The following is a 26,985-nucleotide window of genomic DNA, read 5'->3' as shown; positions in this document are numbered from 1 at the left end:
TAACGCAACTATGCCCGGCTTCACGAATAGCGTGGCCGCCTTGGTCACATAACAATTGAAAACACTACTGATTTCCAAATTAAAACCACACAAACATATCGCACAACCCAAACTAATCACAGAATATCGTTTTCTTGACAGCAAAACACTGCAACACTTACATAGCAAAGGGCAGCGGCAGCACGTTCAGAACAGCCGCAAACACACCACAGCGCAATGCGAGTGCGGTGACGCGACGACGCCATGACGACGCGACTATGCCCGGCTCGCCCGGCTACCTGGCATCACGAATCACGTGGCCACCTTGGTCACATGATTTGACGACGGTATCGTCACTTTGCGCAAGGTTGGATCGCGTTGATGGGTTGTTGAATATTGTAGAAGCCGCTAAAGAGGCTGACGCGCCGTGGCGTGGTGGTGGCGTTTTGAGTCGTTTGCAAAACGTATTCACCCCTCGTTTTTAAGCTGTCTGGCTTCCAACGTTATCAAAACGTATTCACCCCTCGTTTTTAAGCTATCTTGTTTGGAACGTCTTTGATGCGTCGATTTTGGTCAAAAATCCGTTTCAGACGTTGAATCCCTTAATACGACGTTTTCAAGACTTTGTGTGCTACCTGGGTCACGAGGCGAACATTCAACATGATTTGTATTCAACATGAACCATTACTTTAATACATCTTTTGTGTGTAGTGGCTTTTCAATTGCGAGTCAATGAAGGTGCACAGAATGACTTGAGGCTATAAATGCACTGATGAATTTGCTACCTCTATAAATCACTTTGCACTTTCTGGCGCAAACAGCGTGTTAACGCTTCCAAGACAGGGAGCAATATTCTCGTTTGATGACATCATGAGATAATTTCAATTCTGTATGACGTATCATCCAAGGTGATGCGTCATTAGTGTGAGCTATTACCCTAAGCCAGTTAAAGTCACATAAAGATATATCAACAAAAGTGATTGATCCAGCCCTAGAAATGTTGCTTTGGGATACTACATTATCACCAGTCATTTGCAAGCTACGTGCTTACGCTGTACTACGTCATGTTTAAGTTTGAAAAAGAAGCAACAGCTAGACAGTGCAAAATGCCGACCTTGCTTTTAGCTTAACAATATAAAATACTAACTTTTTAATCACGATAGTACATCATTTACCTGCAAAATGAATAACTGTATTAAAATGATTATGTTTAGCTGGGAGGTTCTCAGACTTGTTTGACAAGTTGATAAGTGCCTTCGTAGCCGCAAAACACTATATATTAATTTGAAGGCTGGTGATACTCTGCAATTTAATAACTATATGCCAGGAAATATACTAGTAATTTTAAACATCAACACATACATTCCTTAAGAGCCCCGTAATTTAAGAGAATGGAATGCTTCAAATTATTTTTAATGTGAGCCAAACTTCTTGCTTGGCACATATTGCTAATTGAAGTTCCAGTTTGCACATTCTCATTTCCTCCCTCGCCTTTTTTTCTCTTCTGTGCAGATATTGCTTGCCTGTGCCTACAAGAACTGTTGTGTCGAGACTCAAGAACCTTCACTCGTGGCCTGTGACAGCAAGCTCTTGTGGGCAACCAGTGCTTTCCTGCGAAGGCTGGCCTGCTCTCCCAGCGGCGCCAATTACCTTCAAGATTCCCGCATGATCACCTTTGCTGCTATTTGTCGCTCTCGTTAATTACACTTTCTGCAACTTTTCTAATTCTTTAGGTAAACCCCGCAGGGGCGTCTGCGCAAGCAGGTGTTTGGTGTGTTGCGACACCACGTACCCGAGCACACGAGGGTTGGACCCTCCCGCGTGTAGCCGTGCGCGGCTTAGCCGTGTCTGGGGAAAAGGGGATCCTGGGGGTTGAGCCGATGCTGGGTGTTTGGACCTTTAAGGCCCCCCGGCGGTGGCAACACACCTCTTCGGCCTCGGCTTCACATAGACGGCACCTCTAGACTGACCCACCTGGAGGAAATCGGCCGTCGCATTTTCCTGTCCTCCTCTCGAATCTTCGTCTTTCTCTCCCACTTTTACACCTTTCCTGTCTTCTCTTCACTTCTTATTACTTCCGTATTTCCTGGCGGCAAGGGTTAACCGTGTGTAATATATCCTGCCTTGAGTATATATATATATATATATATATATATATATATATTAGGTTATAGCGGCGATGCATGGCTGGCGTCTGCAGGTATTCTTCCAACCTTGTAGCGTCCCCTTGTTGGGCTCGGTGGTGGGTGGCCACCATCGCCGCCGAATTTTCCTGCTCTATATGGCAAATAACTTTCCTCCGCTACCTGATCGCTCCCTGAAGAGGGGGCGCACCGATGAAGGGCCCCCTACCACGAAGGGCCAGCAGACCTCCGAGCCTGCCGGTCCCAGGGCCACTGCTCGTGCAGACAGGCCCGAAAAACCCCCGCGCGTGCCCGCTGAGCGGGCGTCATCCAGCGCCTCTGACGAGGCGATGGATGTAACAAAAACTTCTACGGCGTCTTAGACGCCGAAGGAACGGCGTTGCCCCCTGGAGCGCGCCAACAAAAAAGAAATACCCCGCATCAAGGGGCCTGGAAAGATCCCTTGAGCCAACCTAAGTTATATCTCTTGACACACAGCACATAAACACAAACAATATGGATACACAAATATTACACTGGAACGTGAGAGGTCTGATCCACAACCTCGATGATATCAAAGAACTCTTACACAAATACAATCCAAAGGTGCTGTGTGTTCAGGAGACACATCTTAAATCTACGCAAACAAACTTTCTTAGGCAATACGCTATTTTCCGGAAGGACCGAGATGATGCTGTTGAATCGTCCGGAGGGGTAGCAATAATAGTAGGCAGAGGCGTTGCTTGTCGGCAACTGCAACTCCGAACTCCTCTTGAGGCAGTTGCTATCCAAGCAGTGCTATTCAATAAACTAGTTACTATCACGTCCGTATACATCCCCCTAAGTTATCATCTCTCTAGCACAACATTTCAAAGCTTTATTGATGAGCTGCATCCCCATTACATAGTCGTCGGTGATCTAAACGCGCATAGCCCACTGTGGGGCGACTCTCGCTGTGATGCGAGGGGACGGCTCGTAGAAACCATCCTATTCTCTTCAATTTCCTGCTTGCTGAACAAGAAAAAGCCAACATTTTACAGCTCTACACACAAAACATTTTCGTCGATAGATCTAAGCATAGCGTCCAGTACAATTGTGCCATATCTGTAGTGGATGTCATTAATAACCCTTATGGAAGTGATCACTTCCCCATCGTTCTAAACCTTAAAAAACAAAGTGAGCGTCATGCACATCTTCCTCGATGGAAAGTTGACTCAGCCGACTGGACAAAGTTTCGCGAACTAACACAGCCGCCCTGGAATGATATATCTGAACTTAGCATAGACGACGCAGTAGCATACATAACAGCGTTCATTATTGATGCTGCATCAGTATGCATTCCCCAAATAAATGGGTCGCCCTCGAAACGACGTATTCCATGATGGAATGAGGAGTGTAAGGAAGCCAGGAAAAAGCAAAACAAGGCTTAGAACCTCCTTCGTAACTCTCCAACTACAGAGAATCTGATTAATTTCAAGGCGATCAAGTCGCAAGGTAGAAGAACGCGCCGCCGCGCTAAACGCGAAAGTTGGAAAAGCTACATAAGCAGCATCAATTCACATACAGACGAACGAAAAGCCTGGAACAGGGTGAACAAAATAAAAGGCCGTGAAACTCATCCCTTACCTTTATTAAATACACAAGGAGACACTCTTGAGGATCAGGCAGATTGTCTAGGATCACATTTTGAGCACATTTCCAGTACATCTTATTACACAGATACATTTCTAAAGTACCAGCGACTAGCAGAACAGATGAATTTGGGTCGGAACAGCTCATCCAATGAAGTATACAATTGTCCATTTGGAATGGCTGAGTTCCAGGCCTCACTGTACTGTTGCAACAAGTCCGCCCCAGGAAGTGACAGAATAATGTATGAGATGATCAGACACCTACACCCTGAAACCCAAGAAACACTACTGTCACTCTTTAATTCCATGTTCTCTGCTGGCTACATTCCTTCTGTTTGGAAAGAAGCAATCGTAATCCCTATTCTCAAAGAGGGCAAGGACCCTTCCTCACCCAACAGTTATAGGCCTATAGCTCTGACAAGTTGTATAGGCAAATTATTTGAGAAGATGATTAACCGTCGCCTCGTATATTTTCTTGAAAGCAACAAGATACTCGATCCCTTTCAGTGCGGTTTTAGGGAGGGTAGATCCACAACAGATCACCTTGTCCACATCGAGACAAATATCCGTGATGCCTTTGTCCACAAACAGTTTTTCCTGTCAGTATTTTAGATATGGAGAAGGCATACGACACAACCTGGCGCTTTGGAATCCTCCGTGACCTGTCTGCAATGGGAGTTCGAGGCAACTTGCTGAACGTGATTCAGAGTTACCTCTTCAATCGCACATTCCGTGTTAGAGTTGGTAACGCTCTATCTCGTCCATTTACGCAAGAGGCTGGTGTTCCACAAGGTGGTGTGCTGAGCTGCACTCTTTTTATTGTCAAAATGAACTCTATCCAGACTGCCATACCACATATATAGTATGTTTTATTCTGTATATGTGGATGACATCCAGATAGGTTTCAACTCATGTAACCTAAGTATCTGCGAGCGGCAAGTACAGCTTTGCATAAATAAATTATGTATGTGGGCGGACAAAAACGGTTTCAAGCTAAACCCACAAAAAAGCACATGCGTCCTGTTTTCTAACAAGAGAGGCATACTTGCGGACCCCGCAATAGATCTAAATGGAGAACGGCTATCTGTGAGCCATGAACACAAATTCCTAGCAATCCTTTTAGACAGTAAGCTGACTTTTGTACCACACCTGAAGTATCTAAAATCAAAGTGCCTCAAGACTATGAATCTGCTGAAGCTCTTGTCACGTACATCTTGGGGAAGCGACAGACGGTGCCCTTTATAGCTTTACAAAAGTGTAATATTAACACGGCTTGACTACGGAGCAATAGTCTATAATTCTGCTGCACCTAGCGCTTTGAAAATGCTAGATCCTATTCACCACTTAGGTATCCGCCTTGCTACAGGCGCCTTTAGGACTAGCCCTGTGCAACGCCTCTACGTCGAATCAAACGAATGGTCATTGCACTACCAAAGGACATATTTAACTTTCTGCTACGCCCTGAAAGTTAGCTCAGAAGTCAAACAACCTTGTCATTCTACTATATGCGACTTGTCCACTGCTAGGCTGTTTCGTAACCTCCCGGCCACTAGGCCCACACTGTCCCTCCGGTTGGAAGCACTCTCAGAAAATACAGGGGTCCCTCTTTTACACAATGTCTTAATAGCTCCTACACGGCTTCCACCGCCTTGGGAGTGGCAGACTATCAAATGTGACATCTCTTTCTTACAAATATCGAAACAAGCACGTGAGGCTCACATACAATCACATTTTCTTGAACTTAAAGAGAGGTACTCCTGTGACGAATATGACACAGATGCTTCGAAGTCTCCTGCTGGTGTTGCTTACGCAGCTCTCGGACCCTCATTTTCAACATCTGGGCCACTAAACCCACACACCAGTATCTTTACGGCAGAAGCATACGCTATACTTTCGGCTATTAAAAACATAAGGCGCAGAAATGTCGCTAAGGCTGTTGTCTTTACAGACTCATTAAGTGTCGTGAGAGCCCTAATTAGCTTACGAAAGCATAAGAATTCAGTTTTGAATGAGCTGTATAGCTTGTGCTCCGCATGTGTGTGCAACCAAGCGATTATCCTATGCTGGGTACCTGGCCATAAAGGTATAAAAGGCAACGTAGCTGCTGACGAAAACGCTACGTCAGTGAGTTTTAGCGACACAGATGGAAATATCCCCATTCCTGCCACAGACCTAAAGCCCTTTCTGCGCCGTAAATTGAGGAAACATTGGCAAGCAGAGTGGGATACACAAACATTGAATAAGTTACACATCATAAAACCAAAACTACGGAATTGGATAAGTGAGAAAACAACACGGTACAAGGAAGTGCTTCTTTGCCGATTAAGAATAGGACACACAGTACTACTACCTCTTGACTGGCGGGGATTCTCCTACTTGTAGTAGGTGCGACGATAGCTTGACAGTGCTCCATGTTCTTATCCAGTGCCCTGCAATAGAAACAGAGAGGAAAAAGTATTTCCCTTCTGCATATCGGGAAAATATACCACTTCACCCTGGATTTTTTCTCAGTGATGAACCGCTTTTTAAACTGCAAGTAGTCCTAGATTTCTTAGCCGAAACCGACATTCTGAAAATAATTTGGCCAGGAAATTTTAACACGTGATTACCAGCCCTTGTATTCAAGGGCCGTCTTGATGCTTTAGTGTAACTGTTGTCTCGTTTTCGTATGTTTTTATCAAAACACAACTGCCATCGTCCACGTCCATAACTAATGAGTGTTATTATTTTACTAGCTATATATTTACGTCATATACAGCGAAAGTCTTTAGGCCCTTATACAGCCATGTCACACCTACGATAATAAATTCACTGTCCACGCCATTCAGAACAAATCCTTTAAATTACCATTTGTCATGGCGCTCTTTGGCCATAACTGGCCCTTGCGCCATTAAAAACCACATATCAATTTTTTAGGTAAAGTTTCGTTATGTCACATTGTGAAGTCAATGTCTTGCTGCCTTTTCACTTGAAATCATGTTTTACGCTCTGCATGAAAACCTCAACGTACACTGTATCGAAAAACAGAAAATAACAGCACATTATGATTTATCTTTCAGTTCCAGTAGCATGTAACATGCAAGGAATTCACTAATGGGTTGTATGCCCAAGAACTGGCCAATATTTCGGCGGTGTGCTATGCAAGCATATGGCGATACCTTAGAAGGGGCACCCACAAAGTTGCAATTTACTTTTAAATTAGGCATGGGCATCAAAATAAAAATATTTATATTGCAGGATAGAGCGGTGCACAGAGCGGTTTTCCAAATGTGAGCTATTACTTTTATTTTTTTAAGACTTAATTCATAGCACGACGTTCTGTTTCGTATACTGGTGTTATGCTATCCTGCCACCTGTAACTGAAGCAAGGATGTAATTTTTGTTTGAACTGCAGCGTCATTGTCAAAATATTTCCCAGCTAGAAACTATTTCATTTAGGTGGAGACCCTGCAGGGCAGTTTTGTTAACAATAATGTGCTTCATACGGAAATATCATTCTTGTTTCAGTCAGTGGGAACACATTGGCATGTTATCAGCACGCAATATATATCTTAATTGTTTTATTCGCAAAATAATTCCGACAGGCGGCATTCAATGAATTGCTCTGAGCAAAATGCACTAATCGACCAATAAGCTGTACTAAGCTATTCCCATGGTTCACATCTGAAAATACCTGCTCATCACTCTATCCGACAATATAAATTTTTGTCTAATCCACAAAAAAATTGTGGGAATTTCTAATAAAATTCAGTTGTTCTTGTCAAGCTGTCCGTTAGCCAACATTTAGCGTAACCTTAGCAGGGCTTACTGGAGTACTTTTAGACGTGCACGTCTACAAACTGTATTAATGAAAACAGGTACCAGACTTTTGAATTAGCTGTTCAAGACATCCTTTGGACATCAAATAGCTGCTTCCGTGTTTCATGTGATTGCTGTCATTGCTCCCGCTCATAAAACCTCGTCGGGAATGACTAGAACCGTGTCGCTGGCAAGTTTGTCCAGGTATTTAAGACACCGCACAACAGTTGTTTTTCGACAAGCCTTGAAGAATTGGCCTAGATTTAGGTGCACGTTAAAGAACCTCAGGTGGTCTAAATTTCCGGAGTCCTCCACTACGGCGTGCCTCATAATCAGAAAGTGGTTTTGGCACGTAAAACTCCATAATTTAATTTAATGTTTTTTTGAAGCATTGGCCACCAGATACATGAGAAGGGCACTGCTTACATCGCTACGAAAATGTGAATCAAACAGGGATCAAGTACGAGCTACGACCCACAAAACTACTGTAGTCTACGACGGACAGCTACCTTCCTGCTAGAGTGCACATAGCAAGGCCGCCACCAGTGGCGCGTCCGTCACAGGCCAGTTCTCGTTTAGGAACGCTTACTTTCCCTAAATAAAATAGTTTCTAAGGTGGCGACACTCATTGTCCTTTGTGCTATCCTCCTTACTCTCACGCTTACTCTCAATCCTCCTTCATTCGAGTCTGTGATTTGTGCATTGCTTGCACGTGATGTTCTAATGGCTAGAGGTGATAACACCTCTAGACTCTAGACCAGGAAGGGTCAAAACTAATGCGCATGCGCAAGTAATCCGGTCGGATTTTTTCCGAAGTCATAGGCAAGACATAGGACGTAGTTTTAGACTGCACGGCAGCTGCATAAAAAGGCACACCTCGCTGTACTATTCTGTATCAGAAGCTCGGTGCAACAGCTGCCACCGGCGCTTGGGCCAATGGGGAACGCAAACCCACCAAAATGTTTTCGCCCGCGTTTCGTCGCCTGCTACCAACGGCTGTAGCATCCGAAGGGTCCGGAGAGTCCGTCGTTGCACAGCACTATGCAAAAGCGGCGCACGAGCAGACATGCGAGTTATATTTGTTTTACGCAAGCACCTGTATTCCCATACATTAGAGCCTTGCGTCTGCTAAACGTTGCTTGTGAGACAGAGTATAGTGCACTCAAGACAACGTTTTCGTTTTTCTTTTTTTGGCGCGGAACACAGCCCGCATTGGAACTCTGAAACGTCCGTATTACGAGGCCGTCGGGGCGAACGCGCAGCCGGATCTCAGCGTCGGTGGTACATAGCCTGTCAAAGTAAACAACAAACATTCTTATTTTTCTACGTGCCCTGATTGGTTTTGAGCTTTTCTGGGGGCGCTTCGGTATCGTGACGAGAAGGAAACAAGCAGAAAAGGAGGAGTGTTGCTAGCTCAAAAACTTGTTTTTCTTTGGACTTTAGGTGCAACGTGTTCGTAAACTGCACATTTCTTCGCCTGATGGTCGTACGCTACAGAACGGGCTTCTGATAACCACTTTGGCCAAGCTGAACATAAGGTGGACGGCCACGGTACGAACGGCTTAAAGTTTGCTATTGCGAGTTTTTGGAATATGTTTTTGTTAGCTTCAAACACAAGACGTATTTTAGACGTTTTGACAAATGCGTTTATCAGACGTCTTGACATAGACCAATAATAGCTGTTCTTAGCGGTTTCCAGACGCCTCCTAAGACGGCTGTCACACGGCGCACTTTCCATCGCGATCGAGCTCCATCGAGATCGAATTTTTCGGTTGCATTTGCTTCCGGTGTGGAATCTGCTGGAAGGAGCCAATCGCGGTCGAGAATTTCGGTCCGGATCGTACTTGATCGCGATCGAAAGTGGCCGTGGGACATAGGCATAAAGAGTTTTGTATTACATGGGTAGCACCAACAACGTGCCTGCAATTTTCCATCAAATCTCTGACAAATTTCATCTGGAGCAGTCATTTTTCCGACACGCCATCCGACGAATATGATTTGATATTGCCATTCATTTTTTCCTGGAAAGATACGGCAACGCCATATATTTTCCTGCCGCCACGGCTTAGTGGCTATGGTATAGCGCTTCCAAGCACGATGTCGCGGGAGCACATCCCGGTCGCGGCGCTCTCCCACCCCACTTTCCTCCCTCGCGCGCGAGATTGAGCCACCATCGTTGGCTAGCCTTGGCACGCTTTCACTCGCACATACAGCATACGGAACGCTTTGACGAGGATATTGCACTTGGACTTTACAGCGAACATCACGGCACGCCGACGTTGGAAATGCGCATGGAGTGTCCATATAATTGCTGTCCCAGTAAAACGCCTCTGCCCCGTTCATTGGGAGCATGTTAAAGATCCCCTGGTGGTCAGAATTAACCCGGAGTCCACCACTACGGCGTGCCTCACACTCTAAGAATAGTTTACACCCTTTGGCTTGCCCCTTCTGCCACACAAAAATAATCGTCATCTGCCTTGATGCGTTTCCTTTCTTTATCGCTGCAAGCCCGGAACTTTCCAGTGACGAACGGCACGCGCGTTATCAGAAGGGGCACTCCAAAGGGTGTAAACTGTTCTATGCTGATAACGCGCGTGCCATTCGTCACTGGAAAGTTCTGGGCTCGCAGCGATAAAGAAAGGAAACGCATCAAGCAGACATCATCATCATCATAACAGACATCATCATCATCGTAATGCGCATCAGCGCCACTCGGTGCACTTGTAGCAGCTAGGGTTGGAGCACGGGCCAGAATTCCATTTCACGTTGAACAGCCTGCGTGGATCTTCTAAAATCGTGCAGTTGACGCTCAAGACGAAGGTTCTAACATAATGGAGCATCAGCGCAGTGATGGTAAACCCCCTGGTAAACCCCCTGTTGATGGCAACAAAGTAATACCACTGCCGTGTTATGGCCGCGGCTCCAAACTGATTCCCTTGGAAGAGCTGCCGTTTTTCCAGTACCTCAAGCGACAGGCTACTTTGCACGGAGGAGTTGTGAGTTTCATGTGCTAGTTGAGCTCTCAGAACGTGCTCCTTGGCTTAAACTGTTTTTAAACGTGTGTTTTACAGGTTGTCCGAGAACGAGGGCACCCACCGCAGAAGCACCATGTAAGCCTACAATAGCTTTTGTAGCCGATCCTGTAATCGCGATGCGTACAATAACCGCATGCTGCATCGCTAAACGTCGAAACTTAAACATTTTAATTTTTTCGAACATGCGCTCATTTGCATTCGAAAGTGAGGTAGAGTAGAAGATGTTTTGTACGGTGCAGCATTTTTCCACGCTGTACTTCACAGCTTCGTCGTAAGACGATGTGCTAGCTAGGCTAGGCCTAACCATTTGCGAGCATTGATCTACGTAAGCACCGCAAGGGCATAGAACCATTTGTCTGCCGGAAATGTCATGGCTTGACGACCGGTGTTCTCATGTTCCTTCATGCGTACAATATTATTTCTATTCCACTCTTTCCATCTTTTTACTGTTCGTGAACTGAACACTCGGATGCCGTTGTGCCGACATTGCGCCGCCTCGTGCATTGTCGTGTGCATCGGCCACCACTACGCCACGTATGTTAAAGAAAAAAAAACATGAAATAAATATTTAAAAGATCGACGACGTCTGCATTACCGCGGTATGTTCGTGAGGGCCCGCCAGTTTGCAACGCAGTGTGCAAGTTGATTTATAATGTTGCGTTCCCTGTTAATGGGAAAACTTGGGATAATAGGAGATATAGCAGAATTATTTCATTATCAAGCTTGATGGAATTCATCCTGTGCTTATATCAATGTAATATATATCTGTTTTCGTTTCTGGCTATAGGACTACCATATTTTGCACAGCAATGGTCACGATGTGAGATGGGCATTGTCAACCATTGTGACTCACCATTATATGATTTGCATTAGGAAAAGGCTTCTTCTCAGCTAGTTGTAGATAATTTTACACAAATCAAACGAATGCAATCTGTAACTATGTACAAACTAAATCCAATACCATAGGAGCTCCTGACAGTCGTTTGCCGGTGGGGGCTGATTGTACCACCTGTCACAGCGGAAGCGCAACTAAGGGTCTTAGGGATGTATAGACATCCTGTGAGACAGGGTAGTTCATGGCTTTGAAACTTCCAATGGCACAGCATGGAATTGGCATGTTCAATAACAGAATGAATGTTTTTGGAACGTGAGCCTACGCTTATGCCTTCCACTCCGTGTCATCGGTGATTTCATGGATGCAGTTGTTGAATCACCGGTGACTGTGTTTTTGATGGTATGTTGACATTCCTAATGGCATTGCTGGACGTTTGTGTCATAATTTCGCCCTTCACAAGAGGCTTGGTCAAGATGTCCTCATTGCCGTGTTGGGGCTAGAAAATATTTCAAGAAATCAAGCTTGACATACATACATCTTCTATAGGTTGTTGCTCTGGTCTATATGCCTTGCTCGATTTCCTCGCCGATGCTTCATAGGCTACAACCCCCCTCTGCTCTCTCACTGGCGGTCATAGCAGGTTTCAGTTACTTCAGCATCCGGTGAAGGTATGCGCCTGGTAGGTGCTGCTCACATGGAGCAGTGATGACAGCTAACCGGAGCAATTCTCTCTGATTAGCAACTCAAGACGAGTTAATTCTAGTCAGATTTCTCAGTTACCTTTGGTTAGTGTGATGCCTCTCGCCGAGTTGAAATAGCACTGCAATGCCTAATAGTAATAGTGCACCAGAAGTCTACCGGTGAGGCGGCCCGTATTAACAAAATCCAGATTTAGGTCGCCTTTCATGCGCTGCAAAATTTGTTTGCCATTTTGTTTTCTTCAAAGCATGGTTGCAGTTACAGTGATTCAGCGAAAGACATCGACATTCCAATTGCTTGAATATAATGGGCACACTTCAACATTACCTCTGTGCATTAGCTCGAGAAGCGGTTAATCACTTTGAGCACGCTGATAAGTGAAAATTGAGGGCTCACAAGAGCATCAAAACAGTGCCACCAAAGAGCAAGCAACTCGAATAGTGAGCTGATTGAGCTCATAGACTCTGCTGAACCTCTATGTCAAAGCATAATTTTATATAGGCCGTGGCAGCTTCCGAAGAAACACTTTGTGTGTTTCCATCGCTTGGAATGCTGCTACTCCAGCACAAAAATGCCAGCGGTTTTCACGGTGACCACATGTCTAGCGATGTACATTTCTTAGGTGGAAGCGAATAATTTTGCCTTTGGCTTGAAGTTGCAAAGCAAAAGTTGCACCCTTTCTGTAGCAAGAGCGCACATGTAGTTTTGGTGCTAACACAACACTGGCAGACCAGACCCTCCATACCAGTGTTGCCACAACTTGCCATGTAAGGTGCTGAGAGCTCTTGCTCCGACCCACCTCCTGAGCAGTGTCCGGAGCCTATAGCAAATCATAAGCTCGATCATACAACATTATAAAGAACGACCATCTGTCGGCACATATGCAGTAGCCATGTAAAACTGAATTTGTGCAAGCTTTTTTCATTGCATACCAGGTATGTGCATTTTGCTCAGCTAGTAGCAGAAAACATACCCACAGTTTTACAGTGCATAGGAAAAAGGGCTTAGCCATATTTCCTCACTATGTATGATACTTTGGTGGCACATATGAGAGTCAGCGTTGTGTGTAATACACTGTATGCAAAACTAATTACTATGAGAGCACCAAGACAGGCATGGTTTTATTACTGCAATATGTCAGCTGTGTCCTGCTCTTAAAGTACGTAAACATTTTACACAAAAGGGTCATGTTCTGTGAACATTCTTCTGACTTTCTTAAACAGACTTGCCATTTGTCGTACCGGTGGCTCATACCTGCAACATTCTGCCCAACGCTTCACATGAGCCATTGATGAAGTGAACAAGAAATAGACCATGAAAAGAATCATTATGAGATGTGGTCCCAGACCTATCATTTGAGCAAGCTTTCTCAATAGTTTCAAGCAGTGGCTGCAGCTAAATGAGTAATGCCAAGCTTATGTGGTGTGTCGTGAGTGGAGTTCTGCGGCTCATGTATGTCAGCAGATCCTGCATGCATGTCTTATTTACATGGAAGTTTGTCTTCTGGTGCACGAACCATGTTTAAGATTGTTGGCAATAATGGCAGCAGTGTGCTATTTGTGACTACTTCTGCACCATGCATTCTATGACTTAAGCAGTTTAATTCGAAAAGTTTCATGTCTAATGAATGTTTAATTATACTGTGCATTGTAAACTCAACAGCACTGTTTTGGAACTCTATTTCCCATAATTAAATCGCTTGATAATTGATTATTCATCTCTCGACAGCAATCATCGGATGAATCGTCTGATGCGGAGCACAACAAGGATACTGGTAAGTTCTGGTGGCTCCCATGAGACGCCACTTTGTGCGCCAGCTTTGAATGTTGGCTTGGAACTAATGCAACGTAAGTTTTTCATTTCGTAGTGTAATATAGAGTTACTTTTTTCATGTTAGGTAGAACTCAATTGGTGAACAGGCTGCCCTTTTCTCAAGTTCATTGCCTTGTAGTGTCTCATTCTTTAGATGCATTTATTTCTGTCTTTGAGACTGATGGCAATGAAAATTCGCATGAAATGGGCAGAATAGAATGTATTAGTCAAAGGCTGTGGTTCTGTTTCATTCTCTGCTTTCTTTTGCCTGAAGTTGTGCTGCATATATAGCTCAAGCTTCCTGTGATATTCATGGATTTACAGAATAGTATGCATGTTCATTCATAAAATTTGCCTTTGGTACTGCTTCACTCAATTATGCTTTATCTTTGCCTGGAGTTCTACAGCATGTATAGCTTATGCTTCCCATGACATTCATGACGATGAGCAAAACGAGAACAAGGTGAAAGCAGAAGCCAATGTTTCGACAAGTGGACTTGTTTTCTTCAAGGCCTTGAAGAAAAGTCCACTTGTCGAAACGTTAGCTCCTGCTTTCAACTTGTTCTTGTTTTGCTCATTGTCTTGAATTTCCATCTCCCGCCTTCCCCGTGTTTTCCCATGACATTAATCTGTTTGCAGAATAGTATTTATGTTCTGTCACAATTGCTTTGGTTCTGCTTATCTCCTTTATGCTTTATTTTTCCTGGAGCTGCACTGTTTAGGTAGTTCAAGGTTCTCATGCCATGGACGTATTCACATTTGCACAGAAACTTCAATCATTCCAATGCATACTTACTTGGTGTGCTTTACTTTAAATGAGGTTTTGTCCTGTCGGTCACTTCACCAGAGCAGTTTTAGGAAAGTGTGAAATTCCAAGATTTATGGTATCACTTGCATCATAATTCTGCTGTGGTGCCATTTATAGTGCCCATTTCAATCAATCAATCAATCTTTTATTTTTGGCAGGATCGACCCCAGAACCCTTTGAAGGGTTGCAGCAGCAGTCTGTTAACATGTGAGACTGTCAAGGGACTACAAGACAAACAAAATGGATATTGATACTACTATATAATAATTTTTGAGCACAGATTGAGTTAACAAATATGTTTTAAAAGAACAAGCTTCATTAACAGTTTTGCAAGGTGAATAGATGAAACTTAACAAGCTGCTTGATTTATATAAGGATTGATTTCTAATCTGAGAGGCTTGTCATATTTATGTTACAAACTCTGCAATGCTTGTGTAAGTTATAAGTGTTTGTGGTGCTCTGTTTAATACTGTTAATTTGAACAGCTGCCCAAGAAAGGAGTGAAGTCCTGTGTCAGCCATCAACCTCACAGGTTTTGCTAGTTTCTTCTTGTAGACACGGAACTGTGTGGCCTATCCTATAAAGATGCATATGCATTCATGCATGCCTATTTGCTTTATTTTGCTTGTTCAGCACCTTGCATGGTTGCCTGCATGATGCCTGCATGCTTTGATTGAGGAAACATATAGCTATATATTTACTTTCAGGCTGTGAAGCATATATACACGTGGTGTTTCAGAAAATGTTGAAATTTCTTAAATATGGATATAATATGAGATAAATTATTTCCTCAGGATTGCTTTTTTGCCACAGAGACACGCATTTTAATATAATTTGAGGCAGTAACTAGGCAAGTGATTGTGCAAATTAAATTTCACCAAGAGAGCCTGACGAGTAATGCTAACGCAAGACTTAAATCCTACCATCTGTGAAGTTAGCTATCTTCAATAATGCAAAACCTTGACACTGCTATTTTCTGCAGTCTGATGAATTCTAGCCAGTTGTACCCAGAAAACCAAAAACCTATTAAAGATGAGTGATCCATGGCAGAGGATAAGGGATTTGTAAAGGATGTCATTTGTAAAGCTGTGTTTGAAAGGAAAATTTTTTTGAAGCCATATTAGCAAGGAGGGAAAAATGAGATCTTCTAAAGAGCTAAATAATGACTGCCATTATTTTCTGAAAGGTATGTGTATAAGGGAAACTAGGCTGCAGTTAATGAGGGATCAAATGTTATTGGACTTCTGCAGCAGGACGACCTTCCCCAACTTCCATTTGTAAGAAAGCTATACATGAAATCATCAGCTAGTTGGTTATTCAGGAACTTGGTTAAATCATGTTGGCAGGCTACTTGGTTTGAATCCATGATAGTGTGTAAGCATGACTGAACGAGGATGTAAAAAGAAACAGACAGCACTGTCTCTGTGTATATATTTCTTTCTACGTCCTCTTCAGTCACGCTTATACACTCTATCATGGTTATTTAAACTTATGTGGGAACAGCCTTAAGACAAAGGTGAAGGCATATGGATACTATTACATCGGGGTTTTGGTTTCGAAACCGCAACTTTCCTTGTCCTCAGAGGGTGCTGACGTAGTGACGCCGAGCCTATTTAAGGTGCTGCACTTTCAATGAACAGACTCTCACCCTCGGTCCCCATCTATGTCTTCGTCTCCCTTCAGGCCGCCGTCCGGGTGTGCCCGGCGTGGCAATCATGGCGACCACGTCGACATAACGTTTCTGGAAACATGCAATCGGCGCAACATGTCATTTTCCATGAGACTTCACCTGTGTTCATGTCTTTAGCGCTGTTCTCGCCTGAATATGCCAGAAAGCGCTAATTGGCTAGATATTTTTGCTTTGACATGCTAATACTCCTGTCAGATAGGCAAATTCGGTGTTACTTTGAGCTAGTGCACTTCATCATTAGTGCCATTTGGAGGCTATCGCATAGATAGCTTTAGTAATATGTCTGGTTTAGTAACAGTGTGCAATATGGCTTCAATTGGAGCTAGTTGTTACAGCATCGTTTTGTGGACTGCACTGGAATTTTTACACGAAGGACAATAAAAAAGAATCGTGTCTCCTTCTTATTGTACTTTGTGTAAAAATTCTAGCACAGGTAACCTAATCGCAGTAGACACTAAAATACACTCGCCAGTGACTGCGTCTGCCATTTGCTGTGTCAAAGTATGTAGCATCAATAGCAGTGATTCAGAAATAATGCAGGTAAAACTATCTTTTATTGTGATAGCAATTATATGGGTGAAACTGTGACTTTTTTTAGATTTCAAATATTATCAATGTTCCCATGCCACTTGTAATAAAAACCGCCAATACTTAACCACCCTCAGCACTTCACTTTCAAATGCACAGTGCTTTGCACAAGTGTCAGGTGCAATGCAGTCTTTTCTCGGCTTGTGGTTATTGATCAGATTGTTGTTGTGCAATTAATACTGCCTAAAATAATTAGATGTGCCTATGGATTTACTTTTGGACACTCAATTCCATATGACACTCCTTTCATGTGTAGCAGTGTGCTGTCAAAGTGACATTTGCTGCAGCTTCGCTGAATTCGCCTGTGTGACCTAGGTGTAACACAGTTTCCAGGTCAAAATGAACAGTGCATAGTCGTTCAGACCATATATGCTGATGATTAGGCATATTTTTTATTTAGCCTAGGTGTTGTCCATGAAGCTCTGCAACCATGTGGCTCCATGAAAAATGACTAGACTGGTTGGGGTAAAGCTTCTCTTATCCCCAGAAAAAATTTTCATGCAAACGTCTTGACATATACAGTTAATGCAAAAACACAGTTTAGAAAACGATAATTGTCTGCCTGTATTCTTAGCATACTTGAAATGAAATTAACGCAACTTTTGTTTCAGAAGCTTTTTTGTTAGTGTACAATACCTCTGTAAGGTAGCTCCTACTTCTAGCTCTGACGTCTTGTTTACTTTAAACTTAAGCACTGTTCTTTTTATCAAGTGGGCTCACATAGCAACTGCATTTTCATACCAAGATATGTAGTTCCCTAGTAGCAGTGCCCTGCAGAATGGCAACAAATTCACAAGAACCTTTCTTATTTTGAACCTCTGAATTCTTGCATTGCTGTCTTGTGCATCCCTAGTTAAACAAAATGAGCTTCCCAGAGTAGAGTGCCTCATAATTTTAATGCCATTTCTGGTGCATGCTTTCATGCAAACCATACTCCGGTGTCACACCAAAGAAGTAGTAACTGTCTGTCAAAATACATTTCTTCCTACGATTGAGTTTCCAATTTGGGCTTGAGTTTTTTGGGGCTTACTTTACCTTTAAGGTAATTACTTTAAGGTCATTAGTTTAAAATGTAATTAGTCAATTATGCATTTCAATTTTTTGTGCAAGTAATGTCCACCTCTTCAAGTAGACCAGCTCATGGACTAGAACTGTGCTATCTTCGACAGGCAATCTTTTTTTTAAGTGTTTGCTGAAACACCCGGTATATGAGTCAAGAACTTTATTAATCACTTTACTCTCATTGAGTGTCAAAGTACTTTTACCCGATTGGCTACATTACAAGAATGGATTAGTTAATATAGGATCAAGGTCAAATGTCATTATTTTTAAAATTCTCAAACGTGCAGTCCAGTTTTTGGAAATTTAAGGCTGTACTGCACTTTTGAAGTGGAGCTTGAAGGCATCCAGTGAACAAAGCATTTTTATGTATATTGTCGAAAAGCTTACTGGCACCAGTTTTGAAAAAATTGTCCATTTCATTTTCTTAATTTCCTGAAGGAATGACAAAAAGGTGACAGTATGTGCACGTGGGCAAGCAACGTTTAGTGGAGGGCCTGTCTGCCTACATGTGCCTTGAAATACGTGGGCAATCCATTTTGTGTCATAGTGCAAAAAGAAGAAAGGATGTGAAATTGGGGGGAGGGGGAGGCTTTTCACTACAACTTTAATGGCAGAAAAGATGAATCTGCTGGTAGTCACAAATTCCTACTTTACATAGACGTGCCTCAAGTGCTGATCGTTTTCAAATTGTTACTGCAACATTTGCGGTAAAGTGAGTAATTAAAAAGTTAATAATAGTAAATATTAACTTGTTGAACATATCATTCCTCATGCAAGTATGCCAGTATCTCTGAATGATAGTCCAATGTGTACTTATGTCACAATTTTTAAAACTTTGCGCATCTGAATAGCGACACTTGTTATATAAGCGGAGGGTGGGGGGTCGGAAGAATCTGAGAGGGCTTCTGAAATACAGGCAATACAAATTTGGAACATCTTTAGAAAGCATTCATTTATCAAATTGTAGCTGTGTATTTATGTGCACATTACGCTATTTAAGACTTAACATAATTTATGCAATGATAACTGCAGACTAAGCTTCTGAAAAAGCAGGCATACTACATCTTTTATGCAACAAACTATAGAAGCTGCCTAAAAATTATAGTGTGGCAAGAGGACATGAAACTCTGTCAATGTTGTGAATCATCTCATCCTAGTTTTACTAATTAACGTTGGTCCTAAAGAGGTATGTCATGTCAAAGAGCAAATGTTAGTTTTAGTTGGAGTAAATCCTGACTGCACTTATCAAGCTATTTAGAGCTCAAGTAACACTTCTGGCTTTTGTGCCCATTCGAAAAAAACCCTCCATTTACCAGTGTCATACATGAAGGATCGCATATGCATGCTGGGCCATGGATAATCTTAACGATTCTATTCCAGTTCTTTTCCTTTGCACAATTTGTCAGTGGTCCTAGTTCCACTCCTCCTCTATAATTACCACGATTGGCCGGATTTGAGCAGTGAATGATAACAAAGGATTAGAATCAAGGTGAAAGAATCGCTAGATTACCATATACTGACCCTGGTTTTCCACATTTCGATATGTTGTTTGCTGTGAGCATGTGGTTGATATATTGTGCATGCTGTTTGAGCTGTTGTGCTTGCATGCCACTCCCCGTTTTTACTTTATATGGTGGTTACTATGTTCACTCTCCTTGCAGTCACCAGGGCCCCAATCTTTGTACTTGGCTGACGGATACCGCTTCATACCACTTACGTCTGGTCCACCAACTTCCTGTCACCAGCAAACAGACAGGCCCAGTCATTCAATTCAGCCATCTCCACCAACCACCAAGCAGTGCCACTTGGTGCCTCCAGTGAAAGGTTTGCCAAAGGGACCATTGGGGTCTGGTGAGCTTAATTGCTTGCCTTTTGTCGCTCTGCTTGCCTTTTGCCTTGCTTGCCTTTTGCCATTTTCAGTGAACTAATGAAATGCAAGAAAATTGACATTTTGTAGCAATTTCAGTGAAACATTTAGCGGCGTCAGCAGATTTAAAAAAGGTTCGTTGTGAAATGTCACTGGTGACCCATGTACATAAGACATAAATGTGTGGTGGTTGCTGCAGCACTATCATTTTCCCATTGCCATCTCTGTACAACCTAAAGATATTTTTAAATGGTTTATGCAAATGTGCATATTGACTTTATTTGTGTGTTTGTTTTTATTTGATTGGGCATACTGTATATTTTTGCTTTTTTGTGATTTCACTTGCCCATATCTCATGGTGGTGGTGGCACTGCTGAAAAAAAACTGCATACATGTGAATGAATATGAACAGCAACTGCCCTGCTGTATCAACTTCTGCATGAACTACACTACTTTTCCTTTATTCAGCTTTTCTTTTGTGTGTGTATGTGTGTGGAGTATTCAGGTCATTGCATTCTGTCATGGAGTTATATCTTGTGCAGACAACTATTCAGTCTAAGTCTACTGACAATTACATTTGTATACTGACATCAGCATCCTTACAATATGAACATAAGACCCAAAATAGCATTCAAATGACTCGCTCACAGCTTCAGTGATGCTGGCAGTACATGTATCTCCAGCTAGCACACTTCTCAGTTTTTTTACCAATATCGATAGCATAAAGCTTTCATTCACAAAACATGTGCCACAAACTCCAGTAAAAGAAATTGCTCGAACCAATTGGAAATTTCCAGTTCTTTTTTGGGACACCCATTGGAAAAATAGACAGGTCCAATTGCACCATGTGCTTGTTTAAACACAATTCTACCCAATTGGTCTCTGAAGTGGACTCGTTGAGATTAACATGAAAAACAAAGGAAAGGGGGAAAAAAAACAGATGGGCCCTTAGCTTGACCTGACACCAACATTCTCAAAACTCCTTTCAAGAAGCATACTCATGCATGAACACACTATAGCAATTCTCTTCATTGACATAACCAGAATTCACCACTTCACTATACGAGGGATAGATGTCAGGCGCTATATATGTAAGTGATATTTGGTTGACTAAGTTATGCCAGTGGTTCATGGGACATTGGTAAAATTTCAAGACATTTTTACCTTGATAGAACGCTAAATGCTAAACTCCATTGATCACACCAAAGTACAAAGATCTTCTACTTGAAAACTAACATGAATAATTCTGCTATTATTATCAACTATTTTGTTGTTTCACGAGGTTACTCGTGACTTCCAATGGGGCCATTTCGCATACCAAGCTCTAGAAATGTCCAAATGGAGCAAACTGGACGTCTCATGATGCCCAATTTGAATTGGACTTAGCATGAAGCCCAATAGGAACTTGTCCCTCCCATGATGTCCAATTGGAACCAGCTGGGTCTCATTAGAAAATCCAACTGAAATAGATTGTTCCTTTTCTCTCTCTCTCTCTCTCTTTTAGTTTTTATTTTTGACTGGGACGTCATGCACTACTGCATTGCTGATAAGAGTGGTGTGGGGACCACCTTGATTAATAAAACCACACCTGCACATGAATTGCTTGCTTTGGGGATGCTGTGCTCCTTTGCTTAATACCCAAGGTGTGGCTCGATCTCAGTTATGCCTCTCTGATGGTGCATAAACTATGAAGGCCTTTCTGGGTTTGCATGTCTGCATAATGCCATACAAAGGCAGAACTGTCGCCTTCATATGCACCTTGTCAACTTGCATCTGTGAACTTCCATTGGCTGCATGTGTCAGTGTATATACACATGCTCTGGTGCTTAGATTTTTGCTCTCTTATTCTTTTTCATTATCCAATACACGGACATAAGCACCTTTATATATATAAAATTCAAAGATTGCGTGCAAATGGTGTAGCTGATGAATGTTGTGTGGGCCACTTAATCTAACCCACTGTAGTGCAGGAAAATGTAGTATAATACAATAAAACTTTGAGTGGAAGGAATTTTTTTGTTTTGGAAAAGATGACTAGGTAGACAATATGGTTTGGCCTGAGCTCGTGCCAAATCTTGTGCACCATTTAACAAAGGGCTCAGTAATATTTAGAACTGGTGCAGCAGTCAGTCCCTGTGCCTGTGATCAATTCATCTCTTCGTGTCATTGAAACACCGTTACTTTGGAAAGACTGCACTTTATCATAGAATTCAGTTTATTCGCTTGTCTTGTTGCAGCTTAGGAACCTTTGAAGTGTGGACGAAAAGTCTCAATTGTGCAGACAATTTTTAACAGAAACTGCCAAGGACAAGTCCGCCTCTTCCATTGAGTACTTGGAATAAGATGGGAGGAAAAGATGCTGTGTATTCATGGAAGGATTAGGAGGAGGCCAGGCTTATCTCATGCTGAATGCAAATGAGCACAAATTGAAGAAAAATGAAAGGACTAGCCAGCTTTGCTGTGGATATCAGTATGCAGAGGTGCAGATAAATAAATGTGAGGTGCAAGACCCACACAAAGTGTGTTTTTTTTTTAGCCTCGCGCCTTACATCAACCTGTATTGATAGGGAAATAAATTTATCATATGCTGCTTTTGATGACACGATCGTGTTAGCCACAGCAAGCTGACTGGCACATGTGTCACTTGTTTGTAATAACATAAACTACCAGCCTGCTGTTTCAATGATGTAACCTGCAAGTTTCCTCACCACGGCACTGGACTTGGAGTGCATTTGAAACAGGTAGTGTCAAAAGATGCAATTAGTGATCATGATCTATCTGTACCAACTTACCCAATTTTCTGTTTGCTTAAGTAGTACATCTTTAATTAGTGATTGTTGTTGCACTCTAGGAGTTGAGCCTTCATACAAGTTGACATCTGCTTATTAAACCAAAATGAGCAATATGCAAAATTGTCAATACCCTGTTAAGTTATGATGCGAGTCTTCTACACAAGAGTAAGGTTTATACAGAGTCTATACCGTCGTACAAGTGCTGCATCCAAAGACAGGATTTGACTATGCAGATTGTCATGGAGGTGCGCGAAGGAAAATGCCGGCAACATCTCCTAATAGAGGACAAGGCGTGTCTTGGTCTCCGAGGAAGGCGCAGCCTCCTGCCAAGAAGGTTGCCTTTGACTCGGACACCTTGAGCCATCCTTACGACCACAGCTCATGGGCAGAGTTCCTCACCAAAGGTGTTACTCAAGACCTCGTTGATGACTCGGAGGGTGATCTGACCATCTGCAGAGGTGCTGAAGCACAGCACTGTGGTGAGAATTGATCAATTAAGATTTATGGGGTAAAATATTGTATCTTATTTTAATGCGGAACATTTTTTTTTTTTCTTTGCAAACCCTCCCGGACATACCTGACATTGGCTGCTGGATGCTGCTCTCTTGCCGAATAGCTCATACTTAAAACATGGAATTACGTGCCCGCATGGTGGGATTGAACCTCAACCCCCCCCCCCCCCGATCCAATGCTTCTATTAGGCCATAATCACATGCGTACTTTTATCATACCAGTGCCAACTTGCTCTTTGAGATGATCACCGTGTGTGTAATTGTGTAGCATGAGAATGTGAGAGCACATACGTGCATGCTAGTTTCCTTTATGCCAGACTCGGGAATGAAATGGGCAAATTTCCTGCATTAATCACTAGGATAGGCATAATAGGAAGAAAAACAGAATGCCAACCTAAATGGCGTTGTCTAAAATTTCTTAAAGGTTTTGGCTTCCACACGAAAGCCTTGTTCACTATATGCCTATGAAGCCTCTTAAGCCCTTACTTCCCGACTAGATGAGATTTCGTGAAACTTGATTTCATTCAAGTACGACAGGCATATGGCCAAATAAAAAACTGTGAACAAGGCTTCCATGCGGAAGCTGAGACGTTTAGGAATTTTTAGACAACTCCATCCTGGTCGGCGTTCTGTTTTTCTCTCTGTTATGAGGTACCCAGAGTAGAGAACTCTGGGAACCTCGTAAATGTCTGATCGTTACTCCACAACCAGACATTTTGTCAAGCTCTTGACTTCACATTAGGAAAGCTTCGCTTCACATAGATTTCAAGATGTGGGTTGGATATGGATAATCAATCTTTTAATGTTTTTTATTTTTCTCCAGCTTCCTGCTTATAATTTTTTTGATAAAGAAACTGCTATTTTGGTCATCTGTTTACTATTTCAAATGAAAGCTAGTTGTCACATATTACAACTCATTTGAAGAGGAGAAATGCAACTTCTATTTACAATTCCTCGTGTTGTCACTTTAAAAAGGATGAGTAAGACACAACAATAATGTGTTGTGCAGATACGCTGATGTTCCCGCTTGACTTGGAGGATGAGGTGACAGTCTTCAATGAGGATGAAGCAAAACGGCATGGTGAGAATTGACCAATTAAGGAGTTAAGAGTTGAAAGTTAGAACTTTTTTTTCTTTTTTCATATTTTCTGTAACTTTCTGCATGTAAAAATGTGTGGGGGGGGTGGGAAGCTGCTTTTTTGTCATCTGCTTACCATTTCACATGAGTGCTATTTCATAGTGTAGCTCATTTGCAGCGAAAAACACAACTACTTTTCACAGTTCCTTGTGATATCACTTCAAAACAGATGTGCAAGAGATAAGAATGCGTTGTGCAGGTACATTGATGCTCCTGCATGTCACACAATTAGTTTGTAGCACTGCTAGTTTTCAGTTATTTATTTAAAATTGATGAGCCTGTACTTGTTCACAGTATGCTGGGTATGTATACAGGGTCTCCCACGTAACTTGAGCCATACTTTAAAAATATGCAATTGCTCATGGCTAGACCAAGCCAAGGTAATGTTGTTTGCCAATGCTTGGAGATACTCAAATTATTTTGCGCATTCTGCTTAACTAGATAATTAGTCTTAATTAATCAACTCCTTAATTATTATAATTACATGAAAATTGAACGGAAAGGGAGTGGTAAGACGCACATTAAAAAAAGGCATGGTATATGGTCATGTTTGTGTTATGAATTAATGCACTGGATTACGAAAAAGAAGCAGAGGGAAATCGCATGCTGAGAAGACCAATAAACATACAATGCTACGCAACTTGAGAAATAATATTGAAATATCCAAGAATTTAGAAGACAAAAAAAAAGATTGAATCGTCGTGACGGTACATCACAGTCACCACGTCGACGTGTCCACAACGAAATTATTTTTCAACAGTTCTGGTAGCGTCCACGCAACAGTGGTTGCTAGTGTACTGTCAAATGCTCATATACTGCGGCCTAAGGCTCAGGGCACGCGCACACACACGGTGCGATAATGCACTCACTGCGAAAGCAAAACATTGTACGTGGACATGCATGCAGACATGCAGTCAGTAGCTGCGAACCCGTGCGATTGCTGCATTGAGGCTTCATTCTGTTATGCCCCATTTGGTTATATAGACAGCCCACTATAAGAACATATTTCGCATAGTTTACTTTCAGCGTTTGCCTACCTTTCATGCAAGAAGCCGGTTCGGGAGACTCCATCGCGGCAACCGCCCGTAGTGGCATTCACTGTACGCATTCGGTAAAAAGATGGTGTCTGTAAGCGATTCTGTGCTTTAAGTTTGTCCAAGATTATTATATCGACAGTCAAAAACTTCCCTCATTTTGAGAGTACCTACATAAATGTCCAGGAGGGCTGCCACGTGGTGTTTTTATGGAGCACCGTAAGCGAAACCTATAAGAAGTGCGCCGCGTGATCCCTCATACTACGCAAGGGAGGCGCTTCCGACAGATGGCGACTCCGTAACTCCTCGCCCCCAATATCTCTGTAATATTTTGTAGGGCTATTTTGAAACTGGTATGTGCAGTGTTTGCTCTGTGTGTTGCCCACTTCAGCCTTGAACACTGCTGTTTCAGTTCACACTGATTTACCAGCCCCTACTGTAGAATCATTGTGCCTTGTGAAACATACTTATTACATTTTGCATTAAAAATCAGTTGCCCTCAACATAAGCAAACTATATCATCTAAATGAGCCCCGCAGGGACGTCGGTGTCAACAGAAATCTTGTGTGTGTTGACACCACATACCCAAGCACATGAGGGTTGGACCCTGCCGCGTGTAGCCGAGCGCGGCTTAGCTGTGTCTGGGGAAAGGGGTATCCTGGAGTTTAAGCCAATGCCAGGTGTTCGGATCTTTAAGGCCGCCCCCCCCCCCCCTGTCAGGCCTCTGCTTCATGTACTGTATCTTTAAAGAATTTGAGTGTCAAGTCTTGAAACCTACTCCGCATAAAAACAAACCAAGCCATGGCCTCACTGTGCCATGGGTAATTTCGCTCATGCAGAGTTGGACAGTCCATCTACAGAGGGGAAACCTGCAGCAGCGGTCAAGGACGAGCCCATGGAGACAGAAGAATCCAAAGAACCCAAGAAGGTAGGCCACAGCTAATTGGTTGGCAGAGAGTACTCTTTCTGCCCCTACCTAAGCTGTGCCTTTCAACACGTTGAAGCTTCTGTGTTGGCCATTGTGCAGGATGAGGTAGAGTCAGAAGGCTACGATTTGATTCGGGACCCTCGTCTTCCTCTTGCACCCCCAGAGTGAGGCTGTCTGCAACACACTTGGAGAGCTCATCCAGGGAGATCAAGAAGGATAAGGGTGCCCAAGACAAGGGCAACTGAAGCAAGGATAAGCAGTAGCCATGCTTGTCTTGACCATGGGCTTTTCCAGCCGTTTTTTTTTTTTTTTTTACCATTGGTGGTTTAAGGGAACATGCACTAAAATAAAAATATGCTTCCCGTTACCCATGGGATGGGCTGTTGTCATCCTACAAATGTCTATTTGTCATTTTGTGTGTCAGTTTCTACCAACTTTTCTTTTTCATATGAGAGCAGTATAACTGAATGTTCATTTAAAACTTCTTGTGAAATTTTTTATTCAGCCTTCTTCATGTGCACACAAGCAAAAATGTAGTATATAACCTTAGGTTGAAAATTTGTGCATACAAACCAAGTATGTGTTTAGCAAACTCTTCTACAGTACACTCTCTTTAAAAGGAACCTCAAGAGACCAGGGAAATTGGTTCCATTT

General features: G+C 42.6%; 1 protein-coding gene across 1 annotated transcript; it reads left to right on the top strand.

Annotated features, from left to right (window-relative positions):
• Positions 1 to 10,468: 10,468 nt before the first annotated feature.
• Positions 10,469 to 26,693, top strand: LOC142566149 (uncharacterized). The gene is made up of 9 exons (XM_075676973.1): positions 10,469 to 10,527; positions 10,603 to 10,641; positions 13,829 to 13,947; positions 15,206 to 15,252; positions 19,722 to 19,911; positions 22,953 to 23,198; positions 24,241 to 24,312; positions 26,243 to 26,331; positions 26,431 to 26,693. The coding sequence occupies exons 3-9, from the start codon at positions 13,839 to 13,841 to the stop codon at positions 26,497 to 26,499; spliced, it is 822 nt and encodes a 273-aa protein (XP_075533088.1). The 5' UTR covers positions 10,469 to 10,527; positions 10,603 to 10,641; positions 13,829 to 13,838; the 3' UTR covers positions 26,500 to 26,693.
• The last annotated feature ends 292 nt before the right edge of the window (positions 26,694 to 26,985 follow it).

Source organism: Dermacentor variabilis, unplaced genomic scaffold, assembly GCF_050947875.1.
Source record: "Dermacentor variabilis isolate Ectoservices unplaced genomic scaffold, ASM5094787v1 scaffold_12, whole genome shotgun sequence".
NCBI classification, from domain to species: Eukaryota; Metazoa; Arthropoda; class Arachnida; order Ixodida; family Ixodidae; genus Dermacentor; species Dermacentor variabilis.
This window is presented reverse-complemented; position numbering and strand designations above follow the sequence as displayed.